Source organism: Mauremys reevesii, linkage group 6 (genome assembly GCF_016161935.1).
Source record: "Mauremys reevesii isolate NIE-2019 linkage group 6, ASM1616193v1, whole genome shotgun sequence".
NCBI classification, from domain to species: domain Eukaryota; kingdom Metazoa; phylum Chordata; order Testudines; family Geoemydidae; genus Mauremys; species Mauremys reevesii.
In genome coordinates this window covers 101,545,976-101,561,454 of record NC_052628.1, presented here as the reverse complement: position 1 = coordinate 101,561,454, position 15,479 = coordinate 101,545,976, and the positions used below count along the sequence as shown (strand labels likewise).

The following is a 15,479-nucleotide window of genomic DNA, read 5'->3' as shown; positions in this document are numbered from 1 at the left end:
TTCATATGCTTCTTTTGTTAAAATATTATATAAGAAAAAAATCCAGAATACATAACGTTGTTGGTTTAGTTAAATAAAACAATTTAAATGTCTGAGTGGTGATATTCTCCTCCTAATACAACATGGCAAGAAAATCCTCCAAATATTAATGATTGACCTTTTGAACTGGAGATAGTTCATCTCCCAATGGCTTAATAAATATCCGCTTCACTTACCTTTGGTAAATGAAATAACCAAACAATCATTCATTTTCTGATATAGCTGTAAAACTAATCTGAAAAGTTTTCAAAATAAAATACTTTAAAAATGTATAGTGTGTACCTTCTAAAAATGAAACCTACATCTATCTCTGAATTGTAAGAATATGTATTAAGGTTATAACAACCAACAAGAATGCACTTATATGTAGAAATCCATGATTAAATCGAGTCTTCCTGACTAGTCATCCATCCTGGATGCTACCCCATAAGAACAGCCATACTGGGTCAGACCAAAGGTCCATCTAGCTCAGTATCCGATCTTCCAACAGTGGCCAATGCCAGGTGCCCCAGAGGGAATGAACAGAACAAGCAATCATGAAGTGATCCATCCCCCAACACATTACTGTCATGATCTAGATAAATAACATACAGATGAGACCAAGTCCAACTCCCCTTACTGGGTCAGATCAATCTGTGACAGGATTCAAGTCAATCTCTAACTAATAGAAATTAGGAAAAGACTCCTGTGGGGGACTATCCCACATCTTTATACTCTAGGGTTTCTTGCTTCTCCCTCTGAAGTGGCTGATGCTGGCCATTGCTGGAGATAGGATACTAGACTGAATGGACAATGGGTCTGATCCAGTACGGCAATTCCTTTTATTCCCTCATTTTTACATATGAGACTCAAGGAGATAAAGGACCTGATTCGAAGCTCATTGAAGGTCATGGGAGTACTTCCGCTTACTCGAAGGGTTTTGGATCAGGTCTTACGTGACTTGCTCACAACAACATGGAAAGATGACAATGAACTGGTTCATTACCCTTACATCTCCAGTTCAAATAATCTCAATTCATTTCCTTGGCACTGTTAGTTTGTAATGGGTCTTGTGATTATATAAACAGAGCAATTAGTGTATCTAATAAGAAAAATGCAAATCAGAGACAGTAACAAGACACTCATGTGGCTTCCTGAGCTGTCGCCAACTGAGTCCTCACTTTAACTTTAGACTGAAAATGGTCTTATTCACAGTTCAAAGAAACTATATTAGTTACAACATAAATAAAAGTATTTTGGAAAATAATTAATTAAGCTTGTGATCATGTGGAATGTAGCCATGTCAGGATATGCTTTTAAATAACTTTTACACATTTGGTAAATATAAAATATCATGACACAAAAAGAAGAGATTAAACAAAAATATGGAAAACAGTTGAAGAAGACTGGTGAAATCATAACAAAAAAAATTGGGAAAGCTAAGGGACAAGTGAACAATGACAATTATTATACTAAAATTCTTGTACACTTAATTATTTGGACTTCTTCCACCTGAGAATCATGAAACAGATTACAATAATTAATTAAGCTTCAAAACACTACTCTAGAGTGGGAAAATATCATTATACATAATTTATGGATAAGTGACTTTTTCACAATCACAGAGTAACTAAGTCAGTGGTAGAGATGGGAATAAAACACATAGCTCCTGAGTAGCTAAGCTGCATATTTTAACCATAAAACTATTTCCTCCTGTTAAAAAATAATCTTGTACACTCTGAAATATTCCTACTTGCAAATCCCCTAGCCAACATATATTTTTTTAAACTGCTAGCAATATTGGAATGAACAATAAGACATATTTATCAAACCACTAAGGGAAATTGGATTGCACACATCTATATTCTCACCTGTGACAGATAATAGGTAATATTCTTCATCTATGCTATAATTCAAGATCAAAATACGTAATCGAATAAAGGACATTAAAAACTGTCTTCAGTTTATTTAACGGTTTCTGAATATGCTGTGTGAGAACAGAACAGAAAGTGCTATGTTTTGGAAGTGTTGTCTTTTCGGGAGATGTAAGATAAAGGTCCAGACCACTTGTGGCTATCAAAAATCATATACAACTTTTCACAAGGATCAGTGTTAACCCTGGTATCCTGCCTAAATTGGCATCAGCACTGCCTAGCCTGCTTGATGGCCCATTAAGGACCATCAGCTATACAGTTGACCCATTAAGAGAAGGCAGATACACCTTATGACTCAGCAAGGCATGCAGGGAAATGCCTATGGAGAGAACTCTAGGCTTCCAAGCCATGTGCTGGGCAGCTTGTGTTTGAAACAAAGGGAGCACAGGCCGCATGGCAAGACTATAAAAGGCAGCTGTATCTTCTCCATTTAGTCTTCAATCTTGCTTCTTACCTCTGGAGGAACCTTGCTACCAATTGAAGCTCTGAACAATGGACTGCATGACCCATCCAAGCTGTGGATGGACTCCAGAGACTTGACTTAAACCAGCAGTTTATTCCATCCCTGCTACAAGCCTGAGCCAAGAACTTTGCCATTACTGTATGTAACTGATTCCTTTAACCAGTTTTAACTCTCATCTTTCTTTCTTTTTATAAATAAACCTTTAGATTTTAGTTAATAAGAATTGGCTGTAGCGTGTATTTGGGTAAGATCGGAAACATTCGTTAACCTGGGAGGTAATGTGTCTGATTCTTTGGGATTGGTAGAACCTTTTCTTTTATATGATGAAATAAGATTTACAGAAATTTTCATCATATTTGAATGGATGAGGCTGGATCACTTAAAGGGAACTGTGTTGTTTGGATTTCTGAGTAACCAGTAAGATAATAAAGAAGATGTTTTATGCTGCATTGGTGAATCTAAGTATTGGAATATCCACCAGCTTTTGGGGGTTTGGCTGCCCCATTCTTTGCAGTTCACCCTAATTGAATGATCATAGCTGGCGCCCACTAGGTCACAGAAACTTATGAGAATATCAGAACAGACTGCAACAAAAGACACACTCAGGGTATATGACGGACTTTCCAGAGTGTTGGTAGAATAGGCTGGAGTGTTGCACATATGTGAAAACAGAGAAGGTGCAAACATTTGAGACAGGTGTTTGGGCTAATAAATCTGCTATAAATACCACCATTTGGGCTTTCAACAAAAAAAAGAACCAAGTGTGAGACCTGCTGCCATCAGCTTTCATGTACATTACTGTGTCGAGAGTCATCATTCATATCCCTGCCTTGACATGTAAAAGCCAAACAAAACAAAACAAGAAGTTGTTTACATTACAGGACTCAGGACTGAGCCAGTGATCAAAGATGGAGTTGGTTGTTAACTTGCATACGAATAACAATGCTTTGCATTCCTATAGTATTCCACCACAGAATCTTAACATGCTTTGTTAAAAACATTAATTAATATAGTTTTACAACACTCATGTGAACTATGTAAGTATTCTTAATCCAGTGTTACAGAGGAGGAAGTTGAGGTACTTAAAAATTTCCCAAGTTTAACAATGTGATTCAGAGATAGAAGTGGGAATATACTATAGGTTACATGATTTCCAGACTTATACCTTAACTACATTACCATCCCTTCACCAGCTGTAGCATGACAGTGTGTTGGGGCTCTGTGTCTAGGGGTCTATTGCAGGAGTGCTGGTTGAAGTTCTGTGGCCTGCAATGTGCAAGAGGCCAGACTAGATGATCATCATATTCCCTTCTGGCCTTAAAGTCTATAAGTCTATATTTTTAAGGACTTGTGCATCAACTGAGGAAGGATGGTCTTGTGGTTAAGGCACTAGCCTGGAACTGAGGAGTTCAATTCCTGTCTCTGCCATAAACATCCTGAGTGTTCTTGGGTCAGTTACTTGGGACCCGGCTTATCAGTGTCTGAGCACCCAGAGCCTTTCTTAACTGCAAGTGGAGCTGTGGATACTCAACAGCTCTGAAAATCAGATCCTTAATTTCTCCATGCCTCAGCTTCCCATCTGGAAAATGGGGATAATACCAATGGTGCCAAATCAAATATTTCTTTGGAAGGAGGAGAATTTCAGCCTCCTCCCCTGGCTGGGATTCCATTCTGGTACTTGGTCTGCCTCCAGGAACCCCAGGTCTCCTTCAGCTGGAAAGTATTCCCTCTTTCTTACTCACAAAGTGCACAAGCTAGTGCCACCAGGAGTAGAGTTCTCAGCTGACTCCCTTATACTCCACTGTACAGGAACAGAATCCCTGTGTGGCAGATCACAACACCACTTGGGCCAGCTGCCTTAGGTCAAATCTGGGTGGTGTTGCAACCCTGGATGAGCCAAGCTGCAATGCCACTCACTGAAATTTGGCCTGGTTACACCTCCATCTGTGCATTCCCACTGCCTCCCACTGCTCCTGGTTTTTATTTTTTGCTGTTGATACTGGTATTTTGCAACTCAGCTACTTCTTTGGCGGAGGCACAAAGAAACTCCACAATAAAAACAAGGTGTGGATGGAGACGGCTCCTAACATAGTGTGTGACCTCATGGTCTCTTTCTTGGTGGGTTAGCACAAAGCAGGCATGAGCCCAACAATGACAGAAGAGGGGACAGAGGCAGCTTCCCAACTGTTTCTGGGACTGTTGACTCCAGAACACTTTCATTCACTTTCCCTGAGCAGGAAGCACCCTCTCCCCTGACCTTCCTCCCAGTGTTACTTCCTGAGAACTTCCCATCTGGGAGGAGCAGTCTATTGATATGCCACGTGCACAGACCCAGTCAGCACAATAACTTGGTTACAGTTAGGGTTGCCAGCAGTCCTTTATTAGAAGAGATGTGCCATATTTTTTCATCTCTGTACAACAAGATGGAGAGTAGCTGAGTGCTACAAAAAGCAGCACGAAATACCCCTGGCGAATGTAGGTGAGTACTGCTTATTATTAACAACAACGATAATAAATAATTATAATAAAGACAAATAAGAATATCAGGAGGAGAGGTGGGGTGGGGTGGGGGTGCTAAAAAAACAGTCCCTTATTTTTTAAATACAATGTTGGCAACCCTAATTACAATACACTTGACTGAAACAACCCTCAAGGGAGCATTTCAACAGCAAGAATACTAGAGCACAGAAGGCTTCAGCCACAGATCTCATGTCTGGACAGCTCTGTCCCATCAGAGGAACCCTCATGGGCTGGCAAAGTCCTTGATGGCATTTCTCTTCACTTTAGGCTAGATTATACCCATTGAGTTCCATACCTCTTATTGTGTTGGGTCTTTCAGAGAACTTCAAAACCAATATCCTGTTTGCTCTGCATGGACTTTAAAGATCCAGGGAACCTTTTATAAGACATGGAGTTTATCCCAATTTCCTTGGCCAAAATTTCCCCTCTCTGCTCACCACAATATCATGCTATGTGTTGGTTTTATGCCAGGCCATCATCCTCAGTCCCAAAGGTGGCTAAGTCTCAATGGTGCTGTGTTTTCAGTATGTAGATTATATTATTATTCATGTAGTGCTGGTGATGCACAATGTGTAATGTGTGTCCAACAGAGATAAATGATAAATCAAAGAGAGGTTACTACACAATAAAGAACAAAGAGTGAGGTGTGTTTTTTGAAACTGGAATGAATGACTCATGAAACATCTATATTTTTTGGGGGGAAGGGGTGTTTTAAACAGGGGGAGAAAGAGGTAACCTTTAATCAAGAGGCTGTTGCAAACCTAAAGAGTGGCACAAATGCAAGAGCAGGGGGATGATGCAGAGGGAGCAGTCAAAAGGAAATGATGAGCTATGAACACAGCATATAGAAAGAGGATGCAAAAGATGTAGGTGGAAATAGAATTTTGCAAAGCCTCAACAGTGAAGATGAGAGGCTTTAATTTGAGGCAAGAGAAGAGTCTTCTTCATGTGGCTGATGTAAATGTAGTGCAACAACTATAACTTTACATTTAGATGGTTAACCCAGATAATTGCAATTGAAGTAGCAGAGTGTATTACTGTGATGCCTCCTTCCTATTTGTGAATTGGACATTGAGTTGTTATATGTTCCATAGTCTGTTCTGGGTGGCCACTATCACACATTGGAGAGTCTTTACATTTTTCATTTATGCAGCAAGTAACCACCTCTGCCATGGCTTGTGTGGATATGGTTTGGGGCTGCCCATGAGCTTTGTGGGAGATCAAAGCCAGAGATCTTCTGCTTTGGGTCTTTCACAAGGTGTTTATTTTGACTTATTGTGAACTCCATTTGGCTTTCCAAGCTTCATTGGGGTTGAAGTTGTATTGATGAAGGTTAAATATGTGGGTCCAAAAGGCCTTATGTGTCTTCAGGCAGTGGTAAGGGATGTTGTTAAGGTCCTGGTGGATGGGCAGCCGTTCATTTCCCACAATCCTATGGAATTCCCAAATGGTTGCAGCATCACAGCAAATGGTTGGGGGAGCACTGGCAGCCAAGGTGCTGGGGTCGACTTGAGGGCTCCAGTGATGCACTGCATTGCAGTGTTCAGTTGGACATCAACAAGTCGAGTATGGCTACTTCAGGTCCATAATGGTGCACAGTACTCAGCTACGGAGTATACAAAGGCCATTGCTGATGTCCATAACACTTATGCTCCCCAGCTTGTGCTTGCCAGTTTCTGGACCAGGTTGACCCTTGCCTTCGTCTTGGCAGCTACCTTCTTCAGGTGGTCGTGGAAGGTTAGCGTGGGATCCTGCTTCATTCTGAGCTAGGTTGGAATGGGGCCATGTCACACAGTGTTGCTGCAGAAGATCACTTTTAGGGTGCACTTAGTGTTTCTGTTATCAAGATGGAATGCAGTGATTTTTGTTTTGTGAGGATTTGGTTTGAGCCTCCATTTCTGGAAATATTCCTCCATGGTGGTCCCTATTCAAGGTGGACTTGATGTTGCTGAAGGTGCTACTTGTGCTTCCAGGGCAAGATCATCCGCATATGCAAATTTGTGTGACTTCATTGGAGGCTAAATGAATCCCACAGTGGAACTTGGCCAGAGTCGACTGGGATTGCTATAAGGAAGCCATAGAAAAAGTGGTGATTTGAATCCCCATGACACCAGAATGTTATCAGATACGCTGGATTCCTTACTGCTGCCGCCAAGAAGAGTATCCCCCGGGGCTTCCAGAAAGAATACACTCCCTGCTGGACAAAAGAGCACCAGCAGTACAACCAGTCAGGCAGCCGACAGGTTGCGAAGGCCCTGTTAAGAGTCTCAAGACTCAGCCAGATGCCAGAGGTGGATTGAATGTGTTGAAGGTTTGAACTTCACACACTCTAGTCACCATGCCTGAGCCTTACTACAACATCTTAGAGCTGCTAATCTGACAGAATACTGAACCTCAAAAGTTCAGCCCAATTTCATAGCCTCCAAATTAGGAAGAGCACAAAAGGACTACTCAACAAAAACACCAAGCGAGAGATCCATTGTCAACTACATTGGACAGTGACCTCAATCCTTCCACAAGACCCCATTGCGATCAGTACAGACAAAGTGAAAGACTGTTTAGCCACAATGAAGAAAGGAAAGATGACCAGTAGAAATGTATCCCCTTGGAATTTCTTCATCAACTAGGCCACAGGAGAGTCCAATAGCTGGCAAAACTATACACCAAAACCATGGAATCCGGATGCATCCCAAAAGCGTGGCTGGAGGCAGTAGTTATTGCCCTACTCAAACCAGGAAAACCAACCGATGACCCAGGAAGTTATAGGTCGATATCACTCCTGTGCACTACCTACAAATTCCTGGAATGTATAATTCTCTGGAGAGTCAGTCCTCTCGTCGAGTCAGTGATTCCCCGAAGAACAAGCAGGATTCCAGACTAAATGCAGTTGTTGCAACCAAGTTTTGGCCCTTTGTAACACGTGTTGAGGCCGGATTCTGGAAGAAATTTAAGACTGGCACAGCCTTTGTAGACCTGTCATCAGTCATCGATACAGTCTGGATTAAAGGCCTAATGCGGAAGCTTGCAAGACCCGGCTGCAAAATCTTCGCCTGCTATGAAGAGAAGAGTAGAAGCCAGTGAAGGAATTGAGCACTGCTTTATAGCTTATCAAGGTTGTTTTTTTCCTGTCTTTCCTCTTTAGCCTCTTCCCTTTGCCAAAGCTGCAGGACAAACCTCACTGTGTGTCTCCTACACTCCATTCCTTGCCCCTTTCACGTAGTAATCTCTGTATGGACCCACTTTCCTGACTCCTTTTGGTCATGTACTCTCCTCTTTCAAGCTGCACTCTAAAATATACTCTTTTCAAATGGCCTACAGTTCCTAGTTTTTTTCTCACGGAAATACTAAGGGTGGTTTGCTGAAGCATTCTGATGGAAGCTTGGGAGAAACTTCCCCTAGGTTATTCAATAATTGTCCACAATTGTCCACATCTTCCTCTGAAGCATCTGCTAGGAAACCACTCATCTCATATGGCAATGCCTAGGTTGTGAGGATGAGGGTGGAAGAGGTCAATAGAGAGAAATAGGCATTAGATTTTTTTTTTTTTAAAGTATGCTAGCTTAACTGCTCAGTCCTTAGCTATTGTATCTCATCATTTGTTTATTGTCTACTAGGGCACCAACCCTAACCAGTAGGGCTGGTCAAAAATGCCAAATATAACATTTTCATTTTGTTCAAAATTTTCATGTAATTTTTCAACAAGACAAAACAAAATTCTTCATTTTGCCAATAAATACAGAGAAATTTGAAAGGAAATGAGTGTATTGTGTGATATTAAATTCAAAACATTATTTTTGACACACTCTAGTAAACCCATGCAACTGGAAGTAAATTTACTACTGCGAGTGGTCCCATTTGTACAACCTGCTCTGTGGGCCGCAATCCTGCAATATGAGCCTCACAGCTGGGACGTCACACTTGTGTGGTGTCCCACTGAAGTCAGTGGGGCTCTAAATGGGCACAAGAGTCCACTCACACAGATCAGGTTGCAGTTTGAGGATTTTTTATTGTAACCTTTTCTAGGCAGGGGCCTTCTCTCTATAACTCTCTGAAAAGCACCTCGCTTACTTTAGAAGCTAGCAAAATACATAGACTAATAATAAGGGTTTGGGGATTAAAGGCGTTTTAATAGAGGGAAAATATTATTAAATCTACTCCTTCCAGTAGTAGTTTTCTTTAAAAATATTTACAAATGCAGCATTGTCTTGACATCCCACATCATTAAGGTGACCAGAGAGCAAGTGTGAAAAATTGGGGCAGGGATTGGGGGGTAATAGGAGCCTGTATAAGAAAAAGACCCCAAAATCGGGACTGTCCCTATAAAATCGGGACATCTGGTCACCCTACACATCATGGCACATGAGAGCCCCTTGCGATCATCATTTTGGTTCTATGGAGAGCCTGCAATTGGTGCTGTGCTCACTGCTAAGTGTTTTTTCTAGGCAAGCAAAGAACCTTTAAAAAAAAAAGAGAGACAAATATTAAGTAGTTAAAAAGAAGTGAGTTTCTTACCAGACTATTTAATAGTCACACGGGTTTTGGCCTGAGAACTGTGCTTAGCTGGCTGGTGCTGCTGTGTGCAGACTGTGCGGCCCAGTGCAAGGAAACCAGGGGGCTGGGTTTGTGGGAATGGAGCCTCTCAGTTGCTAAGAGACAGGAGAATGGGAAACTACAAATCCCAGAATGCAGCGGGCGCTCGCTTCCCGCCCCCCCCCCTCCCTCCCCCCCGGGGTGCTGTAAACATGGCTGGAAGCAGTGGCAGTGGCAGTGCCAGCGGCGGCGCGGTGCCGGAGTACGAGGTGCCCGAGTTGCACACGCGCGTGTTTCACGTGGGTTCCTTTGGCGCGCTCTGGAAGCAGAACCTGCACAGGGCAGACCTGGCTGTGCAGGAGGCGGTGGCCGAGGACGGGGCTGCCGCCGTGGCGGAGGAGTTGGGCTGCGGGCTGGAGACTGCAGCGGAGCTTAGGGCTGTGTGCAGGTAACTACAACTAGTGCACGGGGGGAAATCCTGATCCCCCTCCCCCCCGCCTCCGCAACACACTCCCTTATTGTGTGGGTCACTCAGGGGAAGCAAAAGCCTTTGTACTGCATGAAAAGCATGAGGCTCTGGGAGAGAGGAAGGCGGGATCGGCGTGCTGCTGGGTTGACCCAGAGCGGTGGGAGGTGTTTATTTAGCCTAAGCAGAAGCAGCTCATTTTCTTAGGCCTGGTCTATATTTAAAAGCTTTGTTGGCATAGCTGTGTCAGTCAGGGGGGTGCCTTTGTTTTTGTACACCCCCAACTCCTGTCTGACGGAGCTGTGCCCTCTGTGTAGATGCGGTTATATTGGCAAAAAAAAGTTGGCTTGTGGCTATAACTTAATCTGCTTGGGGAGCTGGTTTAAGCTATGCTTGGTGGTGCAAGTTGTGTATCGATTAGGGAGGGCTCCAGTAAACCCTTTAAAGTGTAGACATGGTCTTAAAGTGCTTTTGTCAGTATAGCTTATGCTAGTTCCCTGAACTAAATAAGTTGTACTGGCAAAACCTTGCTTGTTTTGTTTTTATAACAACTGTGCCTACACTAGGGCTCTATTTGGTCTGAAAATGTCATATTAAAAAAACCCACCTCTAACTGATAGAACAGTAGTGGCAAAAGTTTTAAGTGTAGATTTGGCCTTAGTCTGCCTTGCATCCAGGGCTGTCTTTAAGCACAAGCAACACAGCTGACTCTTTGGGGCATAGACTTGCAATGTGGGTGTGGGGGACAGTCTTACTTTCCCACCTCCATTGTTAAGACTGGTGAGGCTTCACTCCTTTGGGAGCCTCAGGCCTGCTTGCAGACCAGTAAATTGTAAGGCTGGGCCCTAGTATCAAGAGAGAAAGTTGTCTAATGGCTAAAGCAACAGATTTGGAGTGAAAAGTTAATAGATTTTTTGCCCAAAAAGGACCACTATTATGACTCTGTAATGTACCCTCCTTCATAAGAAAGGTCGCCAAATTTCATCCACTCACTGTTGCAGCAAAGCCCATCAACTTGTGGTGAGCTAGAGTATATTTTGTAGAAGTGTACCTGAATTATGTTACTGACCTGATGTGTGGCCTTGGGCAAATTTTGTGCCTCAGTTTCCCTATTTGTAAAATTAGGCTAATACGTATGGTGGGTGTTGCAAGGCTAAATGCATTTATATTTGCAAAGTGTTTTAACATCAGAGTGAAAGAAGTTGTAGTTCTCCAGAGTGTTTTTAATATGTACCGTGTAGAGAACTGGCAATAGTGGCTCAAGTTTATATGGTTCAATTTTAATTTTTTGGAGTTCTTTGTGAATGCTAGAAAGGAAACCATTCACTTTTTCAAGCTACACACATTGGGCTAAATTCAGATCTGGTGTAAGTAGGCATGACTCCATTGAAGTCAATAGAGTTGCACCACCTTACCCCAAGTATTGCATTTGGCTTGGTAAGCTTCCTTCAGCACCCAACTGCTCATGATAATTACAAGTAAAAAGAAAGCACACATACTCTGGACAGCATGCTGTAGTAATAAAGGCTAATAAAGCTGTAATACAAAATTACCCCTGTACTCACCGCCATGATAGTGAACACAGTGTTTAACATTATTCATCATTTAACCAGTGCTAACAAAACTGTCATGAAATGACAGAACTTATTTGTTAATTGCAATATTTATTTCAAAATGTGTGCCTGAGTGGAAAGCCAAAGCTGTTCTGGCAGAGGAAAAGCTGCTGGAATGGGGTGACAAGAACATCTCTTGTTGCAGTTTGAAGACAGGAAGTAGTAACCATGAATACAGGGGGGGGGAACTATGAAGTACTAATCTAAGTGTCAGATCCATGTGTCAGATATTAGAGCTTAGTAAGCTATTGAGGAAGGAAGGCCTGCAAGGATAATTCAGATGCTGCAGGAAGGAGTGTGTGTGATTCAGTAGGTGGTGCTCTTCAAACTTGTCTTCGCTGGAAAAATATACCAAAAATTACCACCATTCTCTCACCAGTTGAATTGAACCAGTGCTTGCGCTGCTAGATGCTTTAATGTAGATAGGGTTTCAGTGCTAAAATCATTTTTTGACTGTTTTGATTGGACTTTGCTTTCCACAGGTCTATTGAAAAAGAGAAAAGGAGCTCAGACCGCTGGAGCCTTGTCTACGTTAGGGCTCCTGTTTGTTTTAATACTGACTTAGCAGAACCAGAGGGAATTCTTTTGTAAGCCTTCCCAGTGTAGATACAGCCTCTGAGGTTATGTCTACACAGAAAAGAAACCCACGGCTGGCCTGTGCCAGTCAACTCAGGCTTGTGGGGATTGGGCTGATGGGGTATTTGATGGCTGTGTAGACTTCTGGGCTTGGGCTGGAGCCCAGGCTCTGGGACTCTCCCACGCCACAAGGTCTTAGGTCTTAGAGCCTGGGCTCCAGCCTGAGCCTGGAGGTTTTCACAGCTATGAAACAGCCCCATGAACCCGAGTTGGGTGGCACAGGCCAGCCATGGGTTTTTCTTTGCCGTATAGACATACCCTGTGTCACTGCATTGTGCTAGGTTGTACTGTGCTACTAGAATTGTAATCTGCTGGATAAGACATACAGTGTAAGTCTTGAGCACTTGCAGTTAACTTTAACAGAAGCAGAGTCTCCCTGGCCAAATTCCAGTTTGTCATATTCTGCCTACCTAACATATCCTCTGTAATTTCAACTGGACACAGAGGTCTTCACTTCCTGCCTTAACTAGATAGTGTGTCTTTGTGCTGTCAAATAGCTTCTGTTTTTCATCCCAGGAGTGGCTGTGCCCTGGTTGCTGCTGAAAATGGTTCCTGTTTATATTTTGTAATGTGTTTTGGGATCTGTCAAAATGAAAGGTGCTTGTGATGCAGGGCCTGCAGTCTGTCAGTATATATTTCATAGCAAGGGAAATTGATACATCCTTGCTACTTCTACGACCACTAAAAAAGAAACAGATCATGCCCTTACACTAGATTATCTTAACTCTGAAAGCCAAGAATGACAGACATGCAAATTTTGACCAGTAAGAAATATTTATGGAGGCTGAGATCACAATGGCCTGTGAATGGAGGAATTGCAGACAGGAATGCTGGGGCTAATGACAAGATGCTAATCCTTGTGTTGGTGACAAAGGCTACGTTATATGCTCCAGACCATGCTTCTTCATGCACTTCTATGTGAAGCTGTTCATGTAACCTCACCGTGATATGATAATGAACTCTAACAATTGGGACTTGACAAGCAGGTTAGGTGAGGGATAGAGGCATGTTCTCTGCAGGCTGGGGAGAGGCTGTCAGGTTGACCAGGAATGGTCAGTAAGGAGACTTGACATCCAGAGATAAGATTTTATTTTCTTTCTTTAAGTATCTCACTGGGCTTTGCAGAGTATTTATTTGAGGTATGTTATTCAAACACCTTTATTACCAACAAAGAGAAAACAGGAGTAAAACAAGTCTTCAATTTAACAAAAACATAGTTAAGACTACTGCTGTTGTACTGCGTAACTTCATGCAGAGTGCCCCAAGATAAGAATCTCCAACCTCTGTTTATCATTGTGGGCCACATCCAGTGCTACCTGCATGACCTTGAGGATGTCACATGGGCCACAGCTCTGTGATGATTGGGCCACAGGTTAAGAACCACTGCTCTAGAGAGAGGTGCTATTGGGTGGAGTTGTTGAGCCTGACCCTTTCTCCCTCCCTCCCAAGCTCATGGTCATATCCGGCATAGCCAGGTATCCTTCGCCATTAAAGTTTACCACAAACAGCTGCAGCCTGCGCCCACAGGGGAGAAGCCATATCCTTGGTAACAAGTTCCATGGGCTTTTTAATTTTTCAGCATCCTTCAGGTTCTACTTGTTTTTCTCTGTATCTTCTATGTGTTGAGTTTTCCTCCTGCAGATCTCTCCTCCTTTATTTTCTTTCCCCCCTGCAGTGTTGCCCCATGTGTTGTCCCCCCCCCAATGTTACAGAACAGCACTCCCTTCATGTTGTCTTGTGCACTGCAAAGAGCTGTGAACTGTAATGCCATCTAGGAGAAAGGAGTGGGAGAAAACATGGGGCAGGCAGCAGCTGTCAAGGGTAGAGAACAAGTCACCTGACAGCAGCCTATTGATTCCTGTGGCAGAAGGAAGGCAGGCGTGCATACCCAGGAATGGTCTGGCACTGCTGCAAATTGGCTCCCTAATATCTCATGTGGTTGTTCTCCTCTCAAACTAAATAGCCCTAGTTTTCTGAATCTCACGTGATCTAGGCCTTCCCAACCCATAAGACTGCCTCTGATTACTTTCAATTCCTTCCCTTGTATTTTTTCTGTCCTTCTTTCTTTGGGATGAGGTGACAACTTGAATGCATCCTTCAGTCTGTATTAGAAGCAACAGGCCACATTTCATCCCTGTTGTCACCCTGACTTCACAGGACTTCTGCTTGAAGCAGATGTAATCACTTTCAGTTTTATCTACAATTACTGTTCTCATAAATGAAACAGTGATTTCAATGAAAAGATGAATTTATGCCCCATTAGACTAGTGTGTGAGGGAAAGAGGGACAAAAACTCCTCCCACACCTCCTTTAAATAGCAACAAAAAAGATAATGAAAGAAGCCTGTTTATGATGGGCTGAAGGAACTTTATAAAAAAAAAATTCATAGGTACAACTTTATAATTTCCATAGTTAAATCCTGTTAAAATACATTACATGGTTAAATGTCTATTCTTGACAATCTACCTTATCAAATTATCTGACATTAAGAAACAATGGAATAATATTTAACTTGGTGCATGTTCTAGCATCTATGCCTATATTAAATCTCTTAAAAGACCTACCAAAGCAGACAAATTGGGGTATCCGGTTTCCATGCATGTATCTGGTTTTGATTTGTATATTAGTCAACTTTCACTTGCCTACCTACTAATCTTATCAGGTTGTATGTGGGACTGATTTTTATAGATCCTTCAGTTTTTCCTGGATTAGAAATTATATATATTGTATAAAAAGCTATACTTATCCTACAGATGTCATCGGCAATTATTGTTTGCTTAGATAACCATTGTTATCGTACTTAGGTGGCTAGGTTCAAATCTCTAAGTGTTAAGAGATCAATTCATTAATTTAGAGATTAAATAGTTAATGTTGGTCAAGTGCTTTGAAGATGGAAAGTACTAAGCTTCATTATTCTAGTTCACCTGCTGAATTATTCATTGTGTAAGTGTACAGCAGGCTTAGACTCAAAGATCAGTGTGGATTTTAGGTAGGTCAGGCGAGGTGCGGCTGCAGGTACCTTATTTCACTGCACCCCAATTAACCTTCTTGTTTTGTTAGGAGGTGTAGTTGTAAGTATCTCCAGGCATGTGTTATAAAGCTGTATTAAGCAAGTATTAGTGTCTTAAAGTGTTAGTACTTAGTGTCATTAGTATTAGTGTCTCAAAGGTGATAAAAGTACTGTCTTGAAGAAAAAAATATGTAATATAAAGGGTAATATATTTGTATCCAATTACAAGGAATAAATCTGCTAAAATATTAAAATGTTCTAAATAACTTAAAAATTTAACAAGCGGAGT

At 42.1% G+C, this 15,479-nt stretch overlaps 2 protein-coding genes across 3 annotated transcripts in view; one reads left to right on the top strand and one right to left on the bottom strand.

Annotated features, from left to right (window-relative positions):
• The window catches only part of TTC39B (tetratricopeptide repeat domain 39B), a 156,822-nt gene extending 147,227 nt beyond the window's left edge, over positions 1–9,595 (bottom strand). The window contains exon 1 of one of the 2 annotated variants that reach the window (XM_039544124.1): positions 9,448–9,595. The gene's annotated coding sequence lies outside the window, so the exon portion shown is untranslated. The remainder of the gene's footprint in view (positions 1–9,447) is intronic. The other variant, XM_039544126.1, reaches the window with a different exon arrangement.
• A 44-nt stretch (positions 9,596–9,639) lies between these two features.
• The window catches only part of SNAPC3 (small nuclear RNA activating complex polypeptide 3), a 39,627-nt gene continuing 33,787 nt past the window's right edge, over positions 9,640–15,479 (top strand). The window contains exon 1 of the mRNA XM_039544131.1: positions 9,640–9,913. Coding sequence (XP_039400065.1) covers positions 9,678–9,913 — 236 coding nt within the window. The 5' untranslated portion in view covers positions 9,640–9,677. The remainder of the gene's footprint in view (positions 9,914–15,479) is intronic.